At 42.7% G+C, this 26,944-nt stretch overlaps 1 protein-coding gene across 1 annotated transcript in view; it reads right to left on the bottom strand.

Annotated features, from left to right (window-relative positions):
* enah (ENAH actin regulator) overlaps nt 1-26,944 on the bottom strand; it is a 519,571-nt gene that overhangs the window by 57,576 nt on the left and 435,051 nt on the right. The window contains exons 10-12 of the mRNA XM_078542818.1: nt 23,231-23,288; nt 22,764-22,815; nt 9,065-9,131 (exon numbers count right to left, since the gene is read on the bottom strand). Coding sequence (XP_078398944.1) covers nt 9,065-9,131; nt 22,764-22,815; nt 23,231-23,288 — 177 coding nt within the window. The remainder of the gene's footprint in view (nt 1-9,064; nt 9,132-22,763; nt 22,816-23,230; nt 23,289-26,944) is intronic.

Here is a 26,944-nt window from a genome sequence, read left to right as displayed (position 1 = left end):
TTGTTTTTGCAATTGGAAGCCTGTGACGGGTGCAGTACTGCAGGGATTGGTGCTGGGACCCTTGCTGTTTGCGGTGTACATTAATGATTTAGGCGTGAATATAGGAGGTATGATCAGTAAGTTCACAGATGACATGAAAATTGGTGCTGTCGTAAATAGGAGGAAAGCCTTAGACTACAGGATGATATAGATGGGCTGGTAAGATGGGCAGAGCAGTGGCAAATGGAATTTAATCCTGAGAAGTGTGAGGTGATGCATTTTGGGAGGACTAACACGTCAAAGGAATGCACAATGAATGGTAGGACCCTAGGAAGCACAGAGGATCAGAGGGACATTGGAATACATGTCCATAGATCCCCGAAGGCAGCAGCACAGGTGGTTAAGAAGGCATATGGGATACTTGCTTTTATTAGCTGAGGCATAGAATAGAAGGGCAGGTGGTTATTTTGGAGCTGTATAAAACGCTAGTTCGGCCACAAGCTGGAGTACTGTGTGCAGTTCTGGTCTCCACACTATAGGAAGAATGTGATTGCACTGGAGAGGGTGCAGAGGAGATTCACCAGGATGATGCCTGGGCTGGAGTGTTTCAGCTATGAAGAGAGACTGTATAGGCTAGGGTTGTTTCCCTGAGAGCAGAGAAGGCTGAAGGGGACCTGATAGAGATATACAAAATTGTGAGGGGCATAGATATGGTAGATAGGAAGAAACTTTTCCCCTTAGTGGAGGTGTCAATTACCAGGGGGCATTGATTTAAGGTCAGGGGCAGGAGGCTGAGGAAACATTTTTTCACCCAGAGGGTGGTTGGAATCTGGAACACACTGCCTGAGGGGGTGGTAGAGGCAGGAACCCTCACAACATTTAAGAAGTGTTTAGATGAGCACTTGAAACGCCATAGCATACAGGGCTACGGGCCAAGTGCTGGAAAATGGGATTAGAATAGATAGGTGGCTGGCATGGACATGATGGGCTGAAGGGCCTGTTTCTGTGCTATTTATCTCTATGACTCATAAATCCTTACTTTTATGTTCAATCCCTCTTGTAATAAAGGGTAGCATTCCATTAGCCTTTTAATTACTTGCTGTACCTGCATACTAACATTTCATGACTCATGTACTAGAACACCTAGATCCTTCTGCACCTCAGAATTATGCAGCTGTTCTCCATTTAAGTAATACTCTGTTTTTTTGTTCTTCCTGCCAAAGCGAACACCTTCACATTTTCCCACATTAAACTCCATTTGTCAGATCTTTGCGCACACTCAACCTATCTATGCAACCTGCAACCTCCTCATGTCCTCTTCGCAACATACTTTCCTACCAATCTTTATGTAATTTGAAAATTTAGCTACCATGTCTTCACTCCCCTCATCTAAGTCATTGATGTAAATCATAAAAAGTTGAGGCCCCAGCATGGACTCCTGTGCAACTCCACTCGTCACATCCAACCAATCCAAAAAAGACCCATTTATGCATACTCTCTGCTTTCTGCTAATCTTCTATCCATGCTAATATGTTACCCCTTACACCATGCGCTTTTATTTTCTGTAATAACTTTTGATATGGCACCTTATCAAGCGCCTTCTGGAAATCCAAGTACAGTAAACTTAAATAAGGGCAATTACAAGGGCATGAAAGCAGAGCTAGCAAAAGTGTACTGGCAATTTAGGTTAAGGGATAGGTCAACAGAGATCCAATAGCAGACATTTAAGGAGATATTTCACAATATACAGAATAGACACATTCCAACAAGGGGGAAAAATTCCAAGGGGAGGATCCACCATCTGTGGTTAACTAAAAAAGTTAGTTAATATCAAACTTAAAGAAAAAGCATACAATTGTGCAAAGACAGATAGCAGGTCAGAAGATGGGAAAGAATATAGTAAACAGCAAAGAATGACTAAAAGGTTAATAAGGAGGGAAAAATTAAAGTAGTAGAGAGATATCTAGAAATACAAAGACAGACAGTAAGAGTTTCTATGGATATTTTTAAAAGTCTTAAAGTGAGTGTTGGCCCTATTGAAAGTAAGTCTGGAAATTAATAATGGAAAATGAGGAGATGGCAGATGAATTTAATAGGGACTTTGCATCGGTCGTCATTATAGAGGATACAAGTAACATCCCAGAAACAGCTGTAAATCAGGAATTGGAAGGGACAAAGGAACTCACGAAAGTTACAATTATCAGGGAAGTGGTACTGAGCAAATTGTTGGGCTGCGGGTTGACAAGTCCCCGGGTCCTGTTGGACTTCATCCTAGGATCTTAAAAGAAGTGAGATAGTTGATGCGTTGGTTTTAATTTTCCAAAATTCACTAGATTCAGAGAAGGTTCCATTAGATTGGAAAATAGTTAACATAACTCCTTTATCCAAAAAGGGAGATAGACAGAAAGCAAGAAACTTTAGGCCAATGAGCTTAACATCTGTCACAGAGATGTTAGAAGCTATTATTAAAGACGTTATAACAGGACACTTAGATAAATTCAACATAATCAGACAGAATCAACATGGCTTTGTGAAAAGGAAATCATTTATTGGAGTTCTTTGAAGTAGTAACAGGTGCTGTGGATAAAGGAATGTGCAATACATGAATTTTCAGATGGCATTTGATAAGGTGCCTTATCAAAGGTTAATGCAGAAAATAAATGCTCATAGTGTAGGAGGTTAACATATTGGCATGGATAGAAGATTGCCTAGCTAACAGGAAACAGAGTAGGCATAAAAGACTTGAGGCTGGCAGAATGTGACGAGTGGTGTGCCACAGGGATCAGTGCTGGGACCTTAACTCTTTACAATTTATATAAATGAATTGGATAAGGGGACCGATAGTATGGTTGCTAAATTTGCTGATGACACAAAGTAGGTAGGAAAGTAAGTTGTGAAGACGATGTAAGGAGGCTACAAAAGGATACAGATAGGTTAGTTGAGTGGGCAAAGATTTGGCCAATGGAGTATAATGTAAGAAATATGAAGTTGTCCATTTTGGCAGGACAAATAAAAATAAAGAGGCACATTATCTAAATGGTGAGAGATTGCAGAGCTCAGAGATGCAGAGGGACCCAGGTTTGCATGAATCGCAAAAGGTTAGTATGCAAGTTCAGCAAGTAATTGGCAAAGCTAATATATGTTATCATTTATTGCAAGGGGAATTGAATACAAGAGTAGGGAGGTTATGCATCAATTATACAGGGCATTGGTGAGACCACATCTGGAGTACTGTGTACAGTATTAGTCTCCTTATTTAAGGAAAGATGTAAATGCATTAGAAGCAGTTCAGAGAAGGTTTACTAGATTAATACCTGGAATGGCCTTGTTATCTTATGAGGAAAGGTTGGACAGGCTAGGCTTGTATCCCCGGGAGTTTAGAAGAGTAGAGGTGACTTCATTGAAACATATAAGATCCTGAAAGGACTTGATAGGATGAATGTGGAAAGGATATTTCCTCTTGTGGGAGAATCTAGAACTCAGGGTCACTTTCAAAATAAGGGGTCACCCACTGAGGATTTTTTTTCTGAGTGCTGTGAGACTTCGGAATTCTCTTCCTCAAAAGGTGGTTGTGGTAGAGTCCTTAAATATCTTTAAAGCAGAGGTAGATAGATTCTTGATAAGCAAGGAGGTGAAAGGTTATCGGGGTAGGCAAGAATACGAGGTTAAAATCAGGTTGGCCATGACCTCATTGAATGGCGGAGCAGGCTTGAAGGGGCCAAGTGACCTACCCCTGCTCCTAATTCATATGTTTGTATGTCTACTATAGCCTGCTCTCTGGTTGGCTCCAGAACATGTTGTTCCAAGAAACTGTCCCCAAAACATTCTTTGAACTCCTCATCTAGGCTACCTTTGCCCATCTGATTTTCCCAACCTATATGTAGATGAAAATTCCCCATGATTATCGTCGTACATTTGTGTCAAACTTCCATTATTTCTTCCTTCATATCCTGTCCTACTGTGTGGGTACTGTTTGGGGACCTGTACACTTTAACAATCTTTTAATTCTTTTACAGTACTTCAAAACTGTGGAACTCCTCGCCTTCATTCTTCCTTTCTTCCTACAATTGAAAGGCTTTTAAAGCCCAAACTTCATTATATTGCAGTTTGAGGCAGGGCAATACAATGCAGCTGTTTTGTTGCTGGATTCCACAATGGTGAGTAAGCACAGAAGGTTACAAGATAGCATTGCAAACAAACATTGGTTCCACACAGGAATTGCTGCTGTTTTTGGGCACTCTGAGTGAAACAGGATTAAGGCAACCGAGATAGAATTAATATTGCTGCACCAATAATTCCATATAAACTTTGAAAATTTTGACACACATGCAGAGGTCCAAGAAAAGCATTTATCAATGACATGTGGATTTCAGATTGCAGCTACATCCTCACTGTACAGGGCACCTGTACCTGCAACAATTAATACTGATACTCAATCGCTAAGTGAATCTTATTTCACATGTTTTGGGAAGGAGTTGGGGAAGTAAGTGTTGGAAAATCTGAGTTGAACCTGAAAGTTAGTTGCCGATGGAAGAGTGAGCTGCCCAAAATTCTCTCTCTTGTGCAACTCAAAGGCCTCTCGTCATATGTTAACAATGCTTCCTGTGACTGTTCATTTACATAGGTTATAACTTTTTCATCTTGAGCAATATGGGAATTTTTAAAGACATAAATTGAAGTCTTAAAAGTTTAATCTGCTATTTGGGATACTCAAGTCACAAAAAACTTAAGTTTAGGGAGAAAAACCTGTAGTGGGAAACCTTAACAGTGTAAGTATTTGTGCTCACCTGTATGCCCATCATAAGGCATGAAGGAAACCATTGTTCACAAGAGGAAATAGAAAACTAGGGCAGAAAAAAGGAAATTCTTGGACCCCCCCACCCAAATAAATATCACACTTAGCATGCAGATTAATACACACATCCCATAATCCCATGCACTGTGGGCTCTGACCCTCACTGGTCATTTCTAGTTATGCATACTGATTTTTAAAATTATTTTTGAAAACAGACTCAACAGGCCAGCTGGTACCTGTTTAGTGTGTCATAGAGCTTGTTGTCAGAGATCAGTTGATTTCTCCACGGAGAATCTCGTCTATGAGAAAGAAAAGGAAGCTTGAAAAAAAATTCTCAATGTTGTGGGTGTAGCAAAGGAATCAGCATCAACCCAAATATCGTCGCCTCTCAAAGTTACACCACCAATAATTGAGGGCTGGGCGCTCTTAGCCCCATGAAGAGTTGCAAGCATCGTGAATGCAGAAACTAAAATCTCCACCTTTATATTTTACTTATAGAGTACTGGTTTCATGTCTGCATTTCAAAAGTTTTTGTTTTTGTACATAAAACATCAAAAGGTAAATACAAAAATTCAAATGCTCATAAAATAGCTTACTTCTGATATTCAGCCCAAAATACAGCACTACTGGGACAGAAGATCACCTGACATTTTACAGGCTGCGGTGACATGTTGCTGCCAATACACATCCATGGAACAATACTGAGCACCTGTGCCAAAGCTTCTAAATCCAAGCCTATTTCCCAGTTACATAGCTGTGCAGTTATACTAAGAGCAGTGGCAATTAGGAGGCAGTTACTGACTATTTATTTAAGAATTCAGATAGTTTAAACATAAGTATAATCCTTCATAGGTATTTTCCAAACATGAAGGTCACTGTTATGAGCACTGAGCTGGATTTTGAGGGCAGGTTAGCAGAGTTAAGCGATCCCACAAATATAGGGTCAGATCTAAGCTCTGCAGTCCTACCACATCCAGCCATCAATGGTGGTGGACAATTAAGCAACTCACTGGAGGAGGTGGCTTCACAAATATACCCATCCTCAGTGATGGGAGAGCCCAGCACATCAGTGCAAAAGATAAGGCTGAAGCATTTACTACAATCTTCAGCTAGAAGTGCCGAGTGGATGATCCATCTTGGCTTCCTCCGGAGGTCCCCAGCATCACAGATGCCAATCATCAGCCAATTCGATTCACTCCACATGATATCAAGAAACAGCTGAAGGCATTGGATGCTGCAAAAGCTATGGGCCCTGACAACATTCAGCAATTGGACTGAAGACTTGTGCTCCAGAACTTGCCCCGCCCCTAGCCAAGCTGTTCCAGTACTACACCAGATGTTACAACACTGGCATCTACCTGGCTATGTGGAAAATTGCCCAGATATGTCCTGTATACAAAAAGCAGGACAAATCCAACCCGGCCAATTACCGTCCCATCATCATCGTCTACTCTCCATCATCAGTAAAGTAATGGAAGGGGTCATCAACAATGCAATCAAGCAGCACTTGCTTAGCAATAACCTGCTCACTAACACCCAGTTTGGGTTCCACCAGGGTCACTCAGCTTATGACCTCATCACAGCCTTCATTCAAACATTGACAAAAGAGCTGAACTCTCGAGGTGAGGCGAGAGTGACTGTCCTTGACATCAAGGCAGCATTTGACTGAGTGTGGCATCAAGGAGCCCGAGCAAAACTGGAGTCAATGGGAATCAGGGTGAAAACACTCCATTGGTTAGAGTCATACCTAGCACAAAGGAAGATGGTTGTGGTTGTTGGAGGTCAGTCATCTCAGCTCCAGGACATTACTGCATGAGTTCCTCAGGGCAGTGTCCTTTGGCTGCTGCATCAATGACCTTCCTTTTATTATAAGGTCAGAAGTGGGGATGTTCGCTGATGATAACATTCGCGCCACACAAGTGTCACGCAATGACCATCTCCGACAAGACAGAATCCAACCATCACCCCTTGAAATTCAGTGGCATCACCACCATTGAATCCCCCACTATCAATATCCTGGGGGCTTACCATTTACCAGGAACTGAACTGGACTAGCCATATAAATACTGTGGCTACAAGAGCAGGTCAGAGGTTAGGAATCCTGCGACGAGTAACTCATCTCCTCACTCCCCAAACCTGTCCACCATCTAAAAGGCACTAGTCAGGAGTGTGATGGAATACTCCCCACATGCCTGGATGTGTGCAGCTCCCACAACACTCAAGAAGCTTGACATTATCCAGGACAAAGTATTCCACTTGATTGGCATCACATCCACAAACATTCATTCGTTCCACCACCGATGTACAGTAGCTGCAGTGTGTATCATCTACAAGATATATTGCAGGAATTAACAAAGGCTCCTTAGACAGCATCAACCAAACTCATGACCACTACCATCTAGAAGGACAAGGGCAGCAGAAAGTTGGGAACACCACCACTCGGAAGTTCCCCTCCAACTCACTCACCATCCTGACTTGGAAATATATCACCGTTCCTTCACTGTCTCTGGGTCAAAATCCTGGAACTCCCTTCCAAACAGAGCTGTTGGTGTCCCTACACCAGGTGGACTGCAGTGGTTCAAGGAGGCAGCGCACCACCACCTTCTCAAGGGCAACTAGAGATGAGCAATAGATGCTGACCCAGCCAGCAAAGCCCACATCCCATGAATGAATAAAACAAAAATGTGATATAAGAATATATCCTGCTGATTCTGGGGTAGGATCTAATAGTTTCGCATCATCAGAAAACCTCTGGTTAACAGAGTATTTGCCACAAGATACTTCCTCCATACTGAAGGATCTGAATTTTTAATCCGTGCACATCTTTTCCTTGCAACAGTATTCATGTATTATATTATCTACAGAAAATAGTGTGGACTTAACACAAACAATTATTTTGAAGATTGTAACAACCACTATTATTGATACCAAATAAATATTAGGAAACATGAAACCAAGGCGGTGTAAGGCTGGTGTGTTGGTGATTCAAAACGGATTGAACAATACTCAGCTTCGTCACATTTTCCAGATGAAATGTTAAATCGAGGCCCCATCTACCATTTCAGGTGGACTTAAAAGATCCCATGGCAGTATTTTGAAGAGGAGCAGGGAAGTTCTTTCCAGTTTCCGAGCTAATATTTATCTCTTAATCGACATCACTCAAAGCAGGTCACCTGGTCCTTAGCATAAAGTTGTTTGTGGGGGCTTGTTGTGTGCAAATTGGCTTACATGTTCCCTAGACTACAACAGTGACTACTAGACCTCAAAAGTACTGTATTTGCTGAAAAGCAATTTGGGACATCCTGAGTTGTATAAATGCAAGATTTTCTTTTTCTTTCTGTTCAAGAAACCAGGCAAGTAAACTGAAAATCAGAAATTTGTTTCTAAGTTCCTTTTTCTGTCAATGTCGCTCAGATTCTGCAGAAGGCAGAGACTATAAACCCAAATCCCTGGTCAGTATCGTCACCTTGGGGTGCAGAAAGAGGGTCCTAGCCACGAAATCCAAAATTAAAGAGTTAGAAAATGAAAGGATAACCTTTTAACTCCCTGCCTTATCAGATGGATGTAAAAGATAAATATTAACATTTGAAGAGCAGAGAAGTTCCTCTGTAGGATGTCTATAATCACCACTAAAAATGGAAAAGAAAATACGAATGCACAGCCAAGAGAAAAGGATGTAATCTAACTAAATGTATCTCTTCCTGCCATGCTGCTTGGAGGCGGCCATACTCTGCAGGATTCTGGGTTGATGCGTACTCTCTCAGAGCTGCACCAAAAAGTCAGCTAGAGATTATGTGATCAGTCCTGCGGTAGGACTTGAACCCACAATCTCTGATTCAAAGAAGGCAATGCCACCACTGAGCCAAGCTGACATTATAAAAAAGCAGGCAAATAGTATCACCTGAACTCTTCTAAAAGTATTTGAATACATGCTTTGGTCAGCTGGGTACAAAAGGACAATAATGTAAAATTTCTAAGTGTTGTTTACAGTGGAACAAACTATTTTTATTTATTTTTTTAATTTATTGCTCCTTCCCTACAAGCATCCTACAACAAACTGAGGAGCAACTCTCAGGTCACTCATCAACCAAGAAGGCTTTTCTGGAATTTATTCTACCTCCATGTACCTTTCTCCCTGGCAACCTGTCTCCCACCAGATACTTATCATCTGAGGACACATTCATATCCTCCTACAGAATGCAAAACATGTTCATAATTAATACACCATCATATTATGGCACCAGACTGCCTACCTGCATCGTATATTGCTTTAAAGCTGTTTGATCTTACCTGGATATTACTGGGGATTTGTTGCCATTTACAGTGCTTGATCTTTCCCAAGGCTTTCTAGTCGTCTCTGAAAATAAGTATTTCCATATTTATTTATTAAAAATGACTTTGTTAATCAAAGCAATTTCCAACATGTGTTCCACAAATGAGAAAAGATACCTTTCTGGGGCTTGGAGAGGGGGCAATCTAATCAAGAAGGAAGAAAGATTCAGATGCTGAATCGTGGATATGCAGGAGTGACTTACAGCTGGAATCTTACAGCTGGAATCTAAGTAGGAGGTTCAGATGATAGCAATCCAAGATCCTCCATTCCATAACAAAAACAAAAATACCTGGAAAAACTCAGCAGGTCTGACAGCATCTGCGGAGAGGAACACAGTTAACGTTTCGAGTCCGCATGACTCTTCAACAGAACTGTTCTGTTGAAGAGTCATGCGGACTCGAAACGTTAACTGTATTCCTCTACGCAGATGCTGTCAGACCTGCTGAGTTTTTCAAGGTATTTTGTTTTTGTTTTGGATTTCCAGCATCCGCAGTTTTTTGCTTTTATCCTCCATTCCATGACAGCCTGTAACTCTCCATTTTATTATAGGCTTCCATATTATTACTTTGCATGCTTTTAATTCTGTTCAGCCACATTCTTACAATTAATATACCAGGATCTGCTCTCTAGAATAAAGTTACAGAGATGGTCACTCCTTTCCAAAGCCTCTCAGGTTCACAAACAACCTAAAATTCATTGCTCTTCTGCCATTCAAGCAGCCAATGTGTATTCAATTGCTGCTGGAGCAAATGAAAGGCCAGCTCATACTGCAAACAGTCCACTACAACTGGAGAAAAGACCAGTTTCGGTGGGTACATTGCCTCCTGTATTTCCTTACATAATAGCACGTGCACTTCAAAGTAATCTATTGGTTATGAAGTACCTGGAAGTCTGTGCAATTCTCTCCCCAGAAAACAGTGGAGGCTGGGTCATTGAATTTATTCAAAGCTGAGTTAGATAGATTTTTGATAGACAAGGGAGTCAAGGATTATGGGAGGCAGGCAGAAAGGTGGAGTTGTGACCACAACCAGGTCAGCCATGATCTTACAGAAGGGCAGAGCAGGCTCAAAGGGCCGAAAGGCCTATTCCTGCTCTTAAGTCATATGCTCCTAACCTGAGCATGCAATAAAATATCAGGTTGTTGTTGTGTTGTGTATATGAGAGGACAAGTGTTGCTGAGCTGAAAATTGGTGAAGTTCTGGTGAAAAATGTGTTAAATCAATACTCTCTGCAGAGGTAAAGAAAGTGAGTACATCCTCATTTATGTATCAGATACATCCATGACACTGTCAGTTTGGAGTCTTGCTGATAACTTACTGCATTACTCTTTCAGGAACATGGTACGTTCAGGTAGTGGTAATCAGCAGGAGACTTCCTTGTGTTTGACCTGATACCATGAGACTTCATGACCGTTATTAATAAGACTAGAAATTTATTCCAGATTTATTAATTGAATTTAAATCTCTCTAGCTACTGTGATAATTGACTTGTGTGTTGTGAAAGGTTTTAGTTCATAAACTGGCTTGATGCAACAATGTTTGAGGAAAATCTGAGGTCTGATTCTGCAGAAAAGAAAATGGACTTTGTAAAGCTGATTTAAGTCTCTATGACCACTTTTAGTTTTATCCTTAAAATACTTTAACCCTTCCATGAGAAATTAAAGAATAATCTACAATAAGCACCAAATGTACTAAATAATTAGAACACAAGAAATAGGAGCAGGAGTAGACTACATGGCCGGTCGAGCCTTTTCCACCATTCAATACGATCATGGCTGATCTTGGGTTTCAACACCACTTTCCACCTCTTCCCCATATCCCTCAATCCCTGAGAAACCAAAAAGCTGTCTATCCCAGCCTTAAATGTATTCAACGATGGAGCATCCACAATCCCGCAGGGTTGAGAATTCCAAATATCCACAACCCTTTGAGTGAAGTAATTTCTCCTCATCTCAGTCCTAAATGATTGGCCCCTTATTCTGAGACTGTGCTCCCATGTTTTAGATTCCCCAACCAGCAGAAATAATCCATCAGCGTCTACCCCAGCAAGCCACTTCAGAATCTTGTCTGTTTCAAGAGATCACCTCTCATTCTTTCAAACTCCAGAGAATATAAACCCAATTTACTCATCCCAGGGCCAATTTAGTGAACCTTTGCCGAACTGCCACCAATGCAAGTGTATCCTTTTTTAAATGAGGAGGCTAAAACTGCACACGGCACTCCAGATGTGGTCTCGCCGACAATTGTAGCAGGGCTTCTTTATTCCTGTACTCCAATCCATTTGCAATGAAGGCCAACATGTCATTTGCTTTCCTAATTGCTTGCTGTACTTGCATGCTAACTTTCTGCGTTCCTTGTACATGTATACATATGTTACATATACATTAGGAGGAGTGGGGCAATTGGCCCCTCAAGCCTGCTCTATCTTTCAATAAGATCATGGCTGATCTGATTGTGGCCTCAACTCCACATTCCCGCCAACCATCAGTAACCTTTGACACCCTTGTTAGTCAAGAATCTACCTATCTTGGCCTCAAAAATATTCAATGACCTGCCTCCACCGCTTTCTGAGGAAGAGCATTCCAAAGACACTCAGCCTCAGAAAAAAATTTCTCCTCATCTCCGTCTTAAATGGGAAATCCTTTATTTTTAAGCTGTGTCCCCAAGTACTAGTCTCTTCCATAAGGGGAGACATCCTTTCAGCATCCACCCTGTGAAATCCCCTCAGGATTTTACATGTTTCAATAAGATCGCCTTCTACTAAACTCCAATGGATACAGGCCCGGCCTGTTCAACCTTTTCTCCCCATCCCAGGTATCAATCGCATGAACCTTCACTGAACTACTTCTAATGCATTTATATCCTTTCTTAAATAAGGAGACCAAAACTGTACACAGTGCTCCAGAAGTGGTCTCACCAACGCGCTGTACAACTGTAGCAAAGTATCCCTACTTTTATATGCCATTCGCCTTGCAATAAACAACAACATTCCATTCACCTTCCTAATCACTTGCTGCACCTGCATACTAACTTTTTCTGATTCATGTACCAGGACACCCAGGTCCCTCTACATCTAAGAGTTCTGCAATCTCTCTCCATTTAAATAATATGATGCTTTTCTATTCTTCCTGCTAAAGTGGACAAGTTCACATTTTTCCACATTATACTCCATCTACCAAATTTTTGCCTGCTTATTTAACTTATCTATATTTCTTTGCAGGCTCCTTTATGTCGTCTTCACAACTTACTTTCCTACCTATCCTACCATATTTAGCAACCATACATTTAGTCCCTTTGTCCAAGTCTTTGAGATAAATTGTAAATAGTTGAGCCCCAGTACTGATCCCTCTTATTAACCTGAAAATTACTCATTTTGCCTACTCGCTGTTTCCTATTAGCTAACCAATCCTCTATCCCTGCCAAAATGTTACCCCCTAGACCATGAACTCTCATTTTGCATAATAACCTTTGTTGTGGCACCTTGTCAAATGCCTTCTGGAAATCTAAGTACAGCATATTCACAGGTTCCCCTTTATCCACGTGCTTGTCACTTCCTCAAAGAACTCCAATAATTTAGTCAAACATGATTTCCCTTTCACAAAATTATGTTGATTCCATTTTTTAAGTACTCCATCAAAACTTCAATAATAGATTGCAGCATTTTCCCAGGACAAATGTTAAGCTAACTGGCCTGGAGTTTCCTGCTTTCTGTCTCCCTCCTTTCTTGAATAGAAGAGTCACATTCGCTATTTTCCAAGTTGATGGGATCTTTCCAGAATCTAGGGAACTTTTGAACATTAAAACCAATGGCATGGCATTGGAGGCTAGCTAGAGCCTATGGAACAACGACTAGGTACAAGACAGTACGAGCACACACAAAATAATGTCTAAAAAAACTCAAAAAGAGAGAAAGAAAGGAAGTGGAAGCAAGCATTTGAATGAATCTTTTTTTCCCCAAGGTGGCAATAATACAAGACTCTACTATCTCAAAGCAGCAAGAAAACACTGCCTCTGTTAAGTTTGTGATTCTGTGCAATTGATTAGGAACTGTTTTTATTGAGTAGCTGTAATTTCACCTGTAACAACTGGAGCAGAATTGTTAAGTATGGAGAATGTGTGTGTTGTGCAAAAGTTACCTTTGAGGGGTTTCTTCTTCCCTCATACTCAAATTTCCTCCTCTCATCTGAAGCTGAATGGGAGGAACAGATTTGCTTGTGATGTCCTCCAAAGTTAAGTAACTGTCATTATCTGGGCTCATGCACAAAGAAAGCACTGACTTGTGCTGAGCTGTTGTTTCATAGGCTCCAGCTACCCTCCAATGCCATGCCACTTTTATCTGTGAAACTAAAGCAGTTGTATGTTTCCAGCTCACTGAAGGAGTCATTGCTGAATCTAGCTCTGGGGAATGAGGTGGGCCAAGTGGCTCAAATGTCAATTGGGAAACTTATACAGAATAGTCATTTGGTAGTACAGAATTCGAGTATTGCTGAAAAAAGAGACATGTCTAAACATTTCGTCTTGTTCTCATTAGGACACTCGCAAGAATACCAATATAATGCGAAAATTTATACTGCATGTGGACAGAGTGCTGATTGGTTGGCAAGTCGAGTTGCCATGTAGAATGCACCATTAATGGTGACTGACAGTTAACTGCCAAGCATTATTTGAAATTTAAACCGGGCAGCTTGACCTTGATTGGTCAAGACATTGCTCTGAGGAATGAGTCAGCGAATGGCTGTCACTGAAGTAAAGGAGGACACTTTGGGACCAAAAAGGGGATTTACACACAAGGAGGCAGAGGGCATGGCTGAGATACTAAATGAGCTCGTTGCATCTATCTTTACCAACAAATGGGCTGTCAAAGTCAGTGAAAGAGGCGGTAATTGAGACACTGGACGGGCTAAAAATTGATAAAGAGGTATGTAAAAAGAAAAAGATTAGTGAAGACAAATGTAGGTCCCTTTCAGTCCAAAACAGGAGAATTTATAATAGAGAACAAGGAAATAGCAAAGCAATTAAACAACTACTTTAGTTATGTCTTCACGGAGAAAGGCACAAATAACTTCCCAGAAATGCTAGGGAACTGAAGGTCGAGTCAGGAGGAATTGAAGGAAATTAGTATTACTACAGCAATAATGCTGGAGAAATTAGTGGGACTGAAAGCCGATAAAACCCCAGAGCCTAATAATCTACATCCCAGGGTACTAAAGGTGACGGCCATCGTAACAGTGTTGGTTGTCATCTTCCAAAATTCTATAGATTCTCGAACAGTCCCGGCAGATTGGAGGGTGGCAATTGTAACCCCACTAATTAAAAAAGTAGGGAGGTAGAAAACAGGCAGTTATAGACCCGTTAGCCTTACATCGGTAGCAGGGAAAATGCCAGTCTTTTCTAAAGGATGTGATAACAGGACACTTAGAAAATATCAACGGGATTCGACAAAGTCAACATGGATTTATGAAAGGGAAATCATGTCTGACAAACCGACTAGATTTTTTTTGAGGGTGTAACTAGCAGAATAAATCAGGGAGAACCAGTGGAGGTAGTGTATTTGGATTTTCAGAAAGCTTTTGATAAAGCCCCACGTGAGAGGTCAGTGTGTAAAATTAAAACACATGGTATTGGGGATAATATATTGGCATGCATTGAAAATTAGTTAGCAGACAAGAAACAAAGGGTAGGAATAAATGGGTCTTTTTCAGAATGGCAGGTGGTGACTAGTGGGGTACCACAGGATCAGTGCTCGGGTCCCAGCTATTCACAATATATTAATGATTTGGATGAGGGAACTGACATGAAACTTGGTGGAGATGTGAGAGGTGAATAGGGTGTCAAGAGGCTTCAAGGCAATTAAGACACATTGAGTGAGTGGGCAAATACATGGCAGATGCAGTATAATGTGGATAAGTGTGAAGTTATTCACTTTGGTGGGAAAAACAGAATGGCAGAGTATTATTTAAATGGTGACAGCTTGGGAAATGTTGATGTAAAAAAGGACCTGGGTGTCCTTGTACAACAATCACAAAGCAAGCATGCAGATGCAGCAAGCAGTTAAGGCGACAAATGGTATGTTGGCCTCCATTGCGAGAGGACTTCTCGAGTACAGAAGCAAGGATGTCTTACTGCAGCGATACAGGGCCTTTGAGAGACCACACCTGGAGTACTGATTGCAGTTTTGGTCTCCTTACCTAAGAAAGGATATACTTGCAATATAGGGAGTACAGCGAAGGCTCACGAGACCGATTCCTGGGATGGCAGGATTGTCGTATGAGGAGAGATTGGGCTGACTAGGCCTGTGTTCACTGGAGTTTAGAAGAATAAGAGGGGATCTCATGAAAAATATAAAATTCTGACAGGGATGGACAGACTGGACGCAGCAATGATGTTTCCTCTTGCCGGGGGATCTAGAACAAGGGGTTACAATCTTGGGATACGAGATATGCCATTTAGGATTGCGATGAGGAGAAACTTCTTCATTCAGAGAGTGGTGAACCTGTGGAATTCCCTATCGGGGAGGCAATGGGGTAGTGGTATTGTCGCTGGACTAGTAATCCAGAGACCCAGGGGAATGCTCTGGGAGCCTCGGTTCGAATCCGACGACAGCAGATGGTGGAATTTGAATTCAATAAAAATCTGGAATTAAAAGTCTAATGATGACAATGAAACCAGTGTCAATTGTTCTAAGAACCCATCTGGTTCACTAATGTCCTTTAGGAAAGGAAATCTGCTGTCCTTACCTGGTCTGGTCTACATGTGACTCCAGACCCTCCAGACTCCAGCAGTTGACTCTTAAATGCCCTCAGCAAGCCACTCAGTTGTATTAAACCTCCACAGAGTTTCAAAAAAGGAATGAAACTGGACATCGACCTAGGCACCGGAAAAGACAACAGCAAACTCAACCCTGTCTACCCTCCTTACTAACATGTGGGGGCTAGTGCGAAAATTGGGAGAGCTGTCTCACAGACTAGTCAAGTAACAGCCGGACATAGTCATCCTCACGGAATCATATCTTACAGATATCATCCCAGACACTACCATCCTCATCCCTGGGTATGTTCTGTTCCACCAGCAGGACGCACCCAGCAGAGCACAGCAATATACAATCGTGAGGGAGTTGCCCTGCAAGTCCTCAACATCGGCTCCGGACCCCATTAAGTCTCATGGCATCACGTCAAACATGAGGTCAACAGGAAAGCTCCTGCTGATTACCACGTACTACCCTCCCTCAGCTGATGAATCAGTATTCCTCCATGTTGAATACCACCTTGAGGGTGGCAAGGGCGCAGAATGTAGTCTGGGTGGGGGACTTTAATATCCATCACCAAGAGTGGCTCGGTAGGACCATTACTGACCGAGCTGGTCAAGTCCTAAAGGTCATAGCTGATAGACTGGGTTGGTGGCAGGTAGTGAGGTAACCAACAAGAGGGAAAAAGCTCATCCTCACCAATCTGCCTGCCGCAGATGCATATGTCCATGACAGTATCGGTAGGAATGACTACCACACAGTCTTTGTGGGGACAAAGTCCTGCCTTTACATTGAAGATACCTTCCATCGTATTGTGTGGCACTATCACCGTGCTAATTGGATAGATTTCAAACAGATCTAGCAACTCAAGACTGGACATCCAGGAGGCTGTGTGGGCCATCAGAAGCAGTAGAATTGTACTCGAATACAATCTGTAACCTCATGGCCTGGTATCCTCCACTCTACCATTACCATCAATCCTGGTTTAATGAAGAGTGCAGGGGGGCATGCCAGGAGCAGCACCAGGCATACCCAAAAATGTCAACCTGCCAAAGCTATAACACAGGGCTACTTGCGTGCCAAACAGCATAAGCAGCAAGTGATAGACAGGGCTAAGCAATCCCACAACCAATGGATCAGATCTAAGCTCTGCAGTCCTACCATATCCAGCCATGAATGGTGGTGAACAATTAAACAACTCACTCGAGGAGGAGGCTCCACAAATATCCCCATCCTCAATGATGGAGGAGCTCATCAATCAGTGCAAAAGATAAGGCTGAAGCATTTGCTCCAATCTTCAGCCAGAAATGCTGAGTGGATGATCCATCGCGGCCTCCTCCAGGGGTCCACAGCATCACAGATGACAATCTTCAGCCAATTAAATTATCCACATGATATCAAGAAATGGCTGAAGGTACTGGATACTGCAAAGGCTATGGGCGCTGACAATATTCTGGCAATAGTACTGAAGACTTGTGCTCCAGAACTTGCCTGCTGCACCCCTAACCAAGCTATTTCATTGGAGCTGCAACACTGGCATCTACCCAGCTATGTGGAAAACTGCCCAGGTATGTTCTGTACACAAAAAAATCAGGACATATCCAATTACTGCCCCATCATTCTATTCTCGATCATCAGTAAAGTAATGGAAGGGGTCATCAATTGTGCTATCAAGTGGTACTTGCTTAGCAATAACCTGCTCACTGACACCCAGTTTGGGTTCTGCCAGGGCAACTCAGCTCCTGACCTCAATACAGCCTTGGTTCAAATATGGACAAAAAAGCTGAACTCCCGAGGTGAGAGTGACTGCCCTTGACATCAAGGCCGCATTTGACCGAGTGTGGCACCAAGAAGCCCGAGCAAAACTGGAGTTAATGGGAATCAGGGGGAAAACTCCACTGGTTGGAGGCATGCCCAGCACAAAGGAAGATGATTGTGGTTAATGGAGGTCTGTCTCTCAGATTCAGGACATTACTGCAGGAGTTCCTCAGGGTAATGTCCTCGGCCTAACCATCTTCAGCAACTTCATCAATGACTTTCCTTTCATCATAAGTGGGGATGTTCACTGATGATTGCACAATGTTCAGCACCATTTGCAACTTCTCAGATAATGAAGCTGTCCAACAGGGCATTGGTGAGACCATACCTTGAATACTGTGTGCAGTTTTGGTCTCCTTATTTAAGGAAAGATGTAAATGCATTGGAGGCGGTTCAAAGGAGATTTACTAGATTGATACCTGGAATGAGTGGGCTGTCTTATGAGGAAAGATTGGACAGACTGGACTTGATTCCACTGGGATTTAGAAGAGTGAGGGGTGATTTGATTGAAATATACAAGATCGTGTACGGCCTTGAAAAGGTAGGCGTCAAAAGGATGTTTCCTCTTGTGGGTGTGTCCAGCACTAGGGGTCGCCATTTTAGGACAGAGATGAGGAGAATTTTTTTCTCTGAGGGTTGTGCGACTTTGGAATTCTCTGCTTCAGAAGGTGATGGAGGTGGGGGGTCATTGAATATTTTTAAGGCAGAGGTAGATAGATTCTTGTTAGGTGAGGGAATCAAAGGTTATCAGGGTTAGATGGGAATGTGGGAATCGAAACACAAGATCTGCCATGGTCCTATTGAATGGTGGAGGGGCCGAATGGTCTACTCTTGTTCCTATTTCGTTTGTTCTTATGTCCAAATGCAGCCAGACGGGACAATATCCAGGCTTGGGCTGACAAGTGGCAAGTAACATTCAAGCCACACAAGTGCCGGGCAATGACCATCTCCAACAAGAGAGAATCTAACCATCGCCCCTTGACATTCCATGGCATTACCATCACTGAATCCCCCACTATCAACATCCCGGGGGGGGTTACCATTGACCAGAAACCGAACTGGACTAGTCATATAAATACTGTGGCTACAAGAGCAGGTCAGAGGCTAGAAATCCTGTGACGAGTAACCCACCTCCTGACTCCCCAAAGCCTGTCCGCTATCTACAAGGCACAAGCCAGGAGAGTGATTGAATACTCCCCTTCTGCCTGGATAAATGCAGCTCCCACAATAACTCAAGCTCGACACCATCCAGGACAAAGCAGTCCGCTTGACTGGCACAGTAGCAGCAGTGTGTACCATCTACAAGATGCACTACAGGAATTCACCAAGGCTCCTTAGACAGCACCTTCCAAACCCACGATCACTACCATGTAGAAGGACAAGGGCTGCAGATAGATGGGAACACCACCACCTGGAAGTTCCCCTCCAAGTCACTCACCATCCTGACTTGGAAATATATCGCCGTTCTTTCACTGTCACTGGGTCAAAATCCTGGAACACCCTCCCTAACAGCACTGTGGGTGTACCTCCACCACATGGACTGCAGCAATTCAAGAAAACAGCTCACCACCGCCTTCTCAAGGGCAACTAGGCATGGGAAATAAATGCTAGCCCAACCAGCAAAGCCCACATCCCATGAGTGAATAAAAGAAAAACCACAGTCGGCCGCGAAGGCCAAGTCACTGAATATATTTAAGAAGGGAATAGGTTTCTGGACTCTAAAGGCATCAAGGGGTATGGGGAGAGAGCGGGAGTATGGCTTTAAGATAGAGGATGAGCCATGATCATATTGAATGGCGGTGAAGGGTAGAAGGCCCGAGTGACACGCTCCTGCTCCTATTTTCTATGTCTATGTCTAAGGCTGGCTACATTTGAAGTTTATCAATCACCAGGACCAAATGGAATGCATCCTAGGATCCAGAGAGAAGGGTGGAAATTGCAGAGGCACTAGTCATACTCTTTCAATTCTCCTGAAATACAGGGGTGGTGCCGAAGAACTGGAGAATTGCAAATGTCATCCCCCTATTCAAAAAAGGTGCAAGGATAAACCCAGCAATTGCAGGCCAGTCAGTTTATTCGAAAAACTTTTACAGATATTTTAGAGACAGAAAAACTTTTAGAGACAGAAAAACTTTTAGAGACAGAGACACTAATTTAATTAAACTGAAGACAGTCAGGCAAGGTTTAAATCATCAAAGGGATTAGGTGTAAAAGCAGGCATTTTGAAGCAGAGATGGACAGGATGGGATCCCAGTAGGTACTTTCTGAATAGGAATTTGCATTAGGAGGTAAATGAGGAGTGGATTTTTAGCTGATGAATTTCAAAGAGACAAAGGAAGTTTTACAACTGGTGAAGATCATAAATAAAGCAAAGTTATTAAGTTTATTTTTCTCAAAACTGCTGGCCATAATGACAACATGAAAGATTTTATGATTCTGGAAAAGGTAAGTTTCAAAAGAAGGTTAAGAACAATCGGTTTAAAAAGATAAAAGGGGAGAAAATATATTTATGGAAAGATTGAAAGCTGTATGAAGTGAGTGGCCATGTGAGATCTTGAAGAGTGGGCTGTGTGAAGACAGACTGTGAAAAGCAGCCTCTAGCCACCACAGAAAAGCTTGCTTGTTCCAGAAAGCAAGGTTTTATTACAAGCCTTGGATTTCCATTGTCAAGGAAGAAAGAAGCTTGTGCCATACCTCCCCTATGGCAACAGTGGATGCCTTGCAGTAATATTACTGGATGTTTTCTAGCTTAAGAATCTATAGGGACTGTTGTCAGTAACATGGTGTTTATTTGCAAGTCTAGCTAAGTGGAAATCTTTTGGGAAATGTTACAAGACTAAATTGAATGTGTAACTATAATCTTGTGTATTTAAGTTTTCTTTTTTTGTTAATAAATGTTTTAATTTAATATTTAAAATTTCCAGTGGTAGTGGAATCTTTACTTCTGACTTTAGCACATATGCCTTCTCGTAATAAAATACAAATGCAAATCGTTGTGATAGCTTGGCCAAGTTTCCCCCTGGGATTTGGTCAACCCGGCAATTACCACCTGTCATATCATAACAGGATATGCAATATAAAATAAAAGACATGTTTCTAAAGGGGGTGCAGGAACAGAAAGACCTGGTGGTATATGTGCACAAATCAGTGAGGGTTGCAGGGCAAGCTGACAAAGTGCTTAAAAAGGCAGCTGAGATACTAGGCTTTATAAATAGAGGCATAGAGTACAAAAGAAAGGAAGTTATCTGATACGGTCTCAGCTGGGGTACAGTGTTTAATTCTGGGCACTGCACATTGGGATGGATGTGAAGGCTTGAGAGAGGGTGGAGAAAATATTTAGAAGAATGGCTCCATGGATGAGGGACCTCAGTTATGTGGACATATTGGAGAAGCTGGGATTGTCAGCTTATAGAAGAGAACATTGAGAGAAAATTTGACTGAAGTGTTCAAAATCATTGGGTGTCGAGATGGAGTTAATGAGAGAAACTATTTCCATTAGTAGAAGAGTTGAGAACTAAGGCGATTAACAAAAGTAGTCACAGCGACATGAGGGAAAAATTGTTTTCGCAGCAAATGGTAGGCTTTGGAACGCATGACAGCAGTGTGTACTATCTGAAAGACACTGCAGCAACTGACCAAGGCTCCTCCAACAGAACTTTTCAAACCCACAACCTGTACCACCTTGAAGGACAAGGGTAGCAAATGCATGGAAACGCCACCACTACCTGAAAAGTTCCCCTCCAAGCAACACACCATCCTGATTTGGAACTACACTGCCATTCCTTCACTGTCGCTGGATCAAAATCCTGGAACTTTCTTCCTAACAGTACTGTAGATATACCTGCACCACAACAACTGCAGCGGTTCAGGAAAGTGGCTCACCATCACCTTCTCAAGGGCAACTAGGGACAGGCATCAGATGCTGGCCTAGCCAGCAATGCCCACATCCCGTGAAATTAAAAAAAAAGAATTTAAAAAAAAATTCATTCATGGGACGTGGGTGTCGCTGGCTAGGCCAGCACTTATTGCCCATCCCTAATTGCCCATGTTCAGAGGGCATTTAAGCATCAACACATTGCTATGGGTCTGGAGTCACATGTAGGCCAGGCCACGTAAGGATGGCAGATTTCCTTCCTTTAAGGACATTAATCAGCTCAGAAGCATGCCCATGTCATCCAGCTGCCATGGGCAAGGAACTCAAACAGAAACCCACTGACGTGCTGGGTGTCAGTTTTAACACCTCATCAAAGTATCCCACAGAAAAAAGGACAGCAGCTGTTTGAGACATGGAGAAAAGCTACAGCTGTGGGGAAGCAGGTGGACTGTTTTTGTGTTAACAACCAAGCAGGATGATGGTGGGAGCTCAGTTTCTATTCAGAAGAAAGGGAACAGGCAGGGTTTTTGGAGATTCAAGCACCAGGAAGTCACTGAGGCATGCCTTGCTGCAAATAATCGGATTCAGAAAACTTGAACAAAGAGTGGAATGAATGTTGAACGACACTGGAAGTTTTGACCTGGCATGGCTGGAAGCAGTGATCCTGCTTGTGTGTTGGGAGTTACTGTGGGACGGCTCCTGTAATATTACATATCTGCCAGAAGCGTGCACGTGGCGTAAGTATTTCTTAAGGTATATTTTGGTTGCGTTAGTCAACGTGAAACTACCTTTTCTTTAGTGTATTAGTTGCCTGCTAAGTAATGTTTGATCTATGTTGATTTTAGTTAGCTTGTTACAGCACAAGTCTTAAAATGTGAAATCCTGTCTTTCAGTTCTTTCAGTCGGTGACTGTGAAATTCATCTTCAACAGCAGATGAACTGATACAGGATGGAAACGGGCAATATTTTGGAGGTGGAAGTACTTTTCGGATGGAGTGCATATGAGGTCAAGTGCTCTCTTATGGTATATCTGATTTGCAGAACCAGTAACTTAGAACTCATTCATTGACTTTGCAGAGAATTTGTTGGAATTTAAAACAATGGTCTCAGTAATTGAGCAATTATTCAATGGAAGCATACTACTATCATGAAACCTCGGAAAACAAAAAAAAAACTACCCTCCTGGACTGACGGTCAATAAATGTGTTCTTCACACCTACCTGATGTGTTTGATGCAGTTGGGCCCTTCATACTAGAAGATTCAGATTCTTCCTGATGAAAGCAAATCATTCAAAGGTAAATCATTCATAATGATTACATTGTTATTAAGCAGATTCAATTTAGCAGGGTATACAATGACAATGGAAATAGAAAGTGTTTAAACAGTCTGAATTGTGAATGATATGTACAGGTTAGAGAGGATACACAGAACTGTGGAGTGACAAACTCTAACTTACAACCTTTGGTTGGGGTAGTTTCTTACAAAGCAGTTATAATCAGCTGATTGCCATTGATTCAACTGAGTCAGAGGCTACTAACACAGGCCTGGGGTAAGGCAGTTGCATATTTGATAATCATGGCTTCTATCTGAACATACTGGGGGAAAGAGAGGAGGGAGGGAGAATTATATGTTACAATAAAGTGAATGGTTGGAAACCTGAATCCAGCAGCATAGGCCTCTACTTACATTTTTCTCCTCTTTTGGCTCTGGCTCAGGAACTGAACCCTTTTCAGCAATCCTTCTCCTGAGGGAAAGAAAGAAATAACTCCATCATCCAAATTCTACACACACAAAGAAAAACAGTGAGAGTGTGAAATGAGATGTGCAGAACAAGGAGCCATCTGAGCAGATGAGAGCAAGAGAGAGAGTCCAATTGAGGGAAGAAAACTGGTCACAACTCTGGGGAAAATTCCCTGATTTTCTTTCAATAGTGCCTTATAGTATCTTATGTCATTCTAAACAAGGACACACTTGAAATGATTCATCTGTCAGGTGGCACCATTGATAAGGCAGCAATCCTGACTGCAGAGACATGACAGCCTAGATTGTGTGCTCAAGTTTGGCATGGAGCTCCACTAGCGTCCTGCCCACTGAGCCAAGCTGATACTAAGGATATTGAGGTACTCATTCGTACAGAGGAGGTCTCTGTTTAAGCATTAGCTTGTGCGAATTTGCCGACCTCATCTAGGCAGCAGTTAAGAATTCAAGAAATAAGAGGAGAAAAACATACGCTCCTTTGAGCCTGCTCCACTATTCAAAAAGTTCATCGTTGAATTTTTACATATTCTACCATGCTGCCCTATCCTCATATCCTTGAATCCCTGAGTGCTCAAAAATCTAGCGCTCTCAGTCTTGAATATGTGGCAAATTCTGAACTTTGCAAAAAGCTTGTAATTGTGGGGATATTATTTTAAACCAAAGTGAAACGAAAGAGAATTCTGGAAAGGGGATACAATTGGATTTCCTGTCTGTGACATTTTAAGAAGTTAGACTCTAGCTGAGTGGGGATAAAATATGGCTAATAAAAACTAATTTAGGGGTGTTGTATTTTAGCTTTTTGTGCTGCAGCAGGACACAATCACAGAACTCCTGGTGTTCTGCAAGCAGAACTCTCCACAAAAACGTCAGTTTTCGGTTTGGCAGTAAGAGAACTCCTGGAGCTCTTCGGGAGGCAATATACAGGCGAGTGAAAAGGGTCAGAAACATGAAAGCATTGTGAATAGCTCAGGCATGCTAAAGAACTGAATATTTTTATCAGAGGTGACCAGACCATAAACTAGGGTGTTGTTGGTTGCTCAGTTGAAAAGGAACTATGCAATCAGGATTGTCGCTGTTAAGGTAATTAATATCAGCAGAGAAAAAGTATTGGAGAGACTTAAGGTACTAAAATCCAACAAGTCTTTGGGGCCTGATGGCTCACACCCTAGGGTTCTAAAACAAATGGGTGCAGAGATAATGGTTGCGCCAACTATGATTTTCTAAAAATTCATTAGATTTCGGGTTGGCCCCTGTTTGGAAGTTGGTAAATGTAACATCACTTTTCAAGGAAGGAGGGAGAGAGAAAACAGAACCACCTGGCCTAACTTTAGTTCTTGGGAAAAAGCTGGATTTTTAAAATTCATTCATGGGATGTGGGCTTCACTGGCTAGGCCAGCATTTATTGCACAGCCCTAATTGCCCTTGAGAAGCGGTGGTGAGCTGCCTTCTTGAACCGCAGCAATCCATGTACTGAGAGTACACCCACAGTGCTGTTCACGAGGGAGTTCTAGGATCTTGACCCAGCAACAGTGAAGGAATGGCGATATAGTTCCAAGTCAGGATGGCGAGTGTCTGCTGCCCTTGTCCATGTAGATGGTAGCAGTTGCGGGTTTGAAAGGTGCTGTCTAAGGAGCCTGGTGAATTCCTGCAGTGCATTTGACAGATGGTATACACTGCTGCCACTGTGCATCAGTGGTGGCGTGAATGTTGTGCATGGCGTGCCAATCGAGCAGGCTATGACCTGGATGGTGTCAAGCTTCTTGAGTGTTGCTGGAGCTGCACTCAGTCAGGTAAGTGGAGAGTATTCCATCACACTCCTGACTTGAGCCTTGTAGATGGAGGACAGGTTTTGGGGAGTCAGGAGGGGAGTTACTTGCCGCAGGATTCCTAGCCTCTGACCTGCTCTTGTAGCCACAGTATTTATATGGCTAGTCCAGTTCAGTTTCTGGTCAATGGTAACCCCCCAGGATGTTTTTAGTGGGGGGATTCAGCGATGGTAATGCCACCGAATATCAAGGGGAGATGGTTAGATTCTCTCTTGTTGGTGATGGTCATGGCCTGGCACTTGTATGGCACGAAAGTTACTTGCCACTGGTCAGCCCAAGCCTGGATATTGTCCAGGCCTTGCAGCATTTGGACATGGACTGCTTCAGTATTTGAGAGTCGTGAATGGTGCTGAACATTGTGCAATGATCAGTGAACATCCCCACTTCTGACCTTAGGTCATTGATGAAGCAGTTGAAGATGATTAGGCCTAGGACACTACCCTGAGGGACTCCTGCAGTGATGTCTGAGAACTGAGGTGATGGATCTCCAACAACCACAACCATCATCCTTTATGCTAGGTATGACTCCAACCAGCAGAGAGCTTCCCGTCTGATTCCCATTGTCTCCAGTTTTGCTAGGGCTCCCTGATGCCATACTCAGTCAAATGCCATCTTGATGTCAAGGGCAGTCACTCTCACCTCACCTTGGGAGTTCAGCTCTTTTGTCTATGTTTGCACCAAGGCTGTAATGAGGTCAGAAGCTGAGCCACCCTCATGCAACTCAAACTGAGTGTCAGTAAGCAGGTTATTGCGAAACATGTACCACTTGATAGCACTGTTGATGACCCCTCCATCACTTTACTGATGATAATGAACAGATTGATGGGCAGGAATTGGCCGGAATGGATTTGTCCCGTTTTTTGTGGACGGGACATACCTGGGCAATTTTCCACAATACCGGGTAGATGCCAGTGCTGTAGCTGTATGGAACAGCCTGGCTGGGAGCGCGGCAAGTTCTGGAGCACAAATCCTCAATATTATTGCCGGAATATTGTCAGGCCTCATAGCCTTTGCCGTGTACAGTGCCTTCAGCCGTTTCTTGATATCATGCAGTGAATCGAATTGGCTGAAGACCGGCATCTGTGAGGGACCTCTGGAGAAGGCCGAAATGGATCATCCACTTGGCATGTCTAGCTGAAGACTGTTGCAAATGCTTCAGCCTTATCTTTTGCACTGATGTTCTGGGTTCCCCCATCATTGAGGATGGGGATATTTGTGGAGCCTCCTCCTCCTCCTCCTCCTCCAGTGAGTTGTTTAATTGTCCACCACCATTTACGACTGGATGTAGCAGGACTGCAGAGCCTAGATCTGATCCGTTGGTTGTGGAATCACTTGGCTCTGTCTATTGTATGCTGCTTATGTTGTTTGGCATGCAAGTATTCCTGTGTTGTAGCTTCATCTTTAGGTATGCCTGGTGTTGCTCCTGGCACAGCCTCTTGCACTCTTCATTGAACCAGGGTTGATCCTCTGGCTTGGTGGTAATGGTAGAGTTGGGGGGATATGCTCGGCCATGAGGTCATGGATTGTGGTTGAATACAATTCTACTGCTGATGATGGCCGCAGCGCATCATGGTTGCCAGGTTTGTGTTGCTAGATCTGTTTGAAATCTATCCCATTTAGCACAGTGGTAGTGCCACACATCATGATGGAGGGTATCCTCAATATGAAGACGAGATTGTGATGTGGTCACTCCTACCAATACTGTCATGGCCAGTTGCATCTGCGGCAGGCAGGTTGGTGAGGATGAGGTCAAGTATGTTTTTCCCTCTTGTTGGTTCCTCATCACCTACCGTAGACCCAGTCTAGCAGTTATGTC

The sequence above is a fragment of the Cetorhinus maximus genome, chromosome 5 (assembly GCF_964194155.1).
Source record: "Cetorhinus maximus chromosome 5, sCetMax3.hap1.1, whole genome shotgun sequence".
NCBI lineage: Eukaryota > Metazoa > Chordata > Chondrichthyes > Lamniformes > Cetorhinidae > Cetorhinus > Cetorhinus maximus.
Note: the sequence above shows the minus strand (reverse complement) of the source record. Positions and strands in the feature narration are given on the sequence as shown.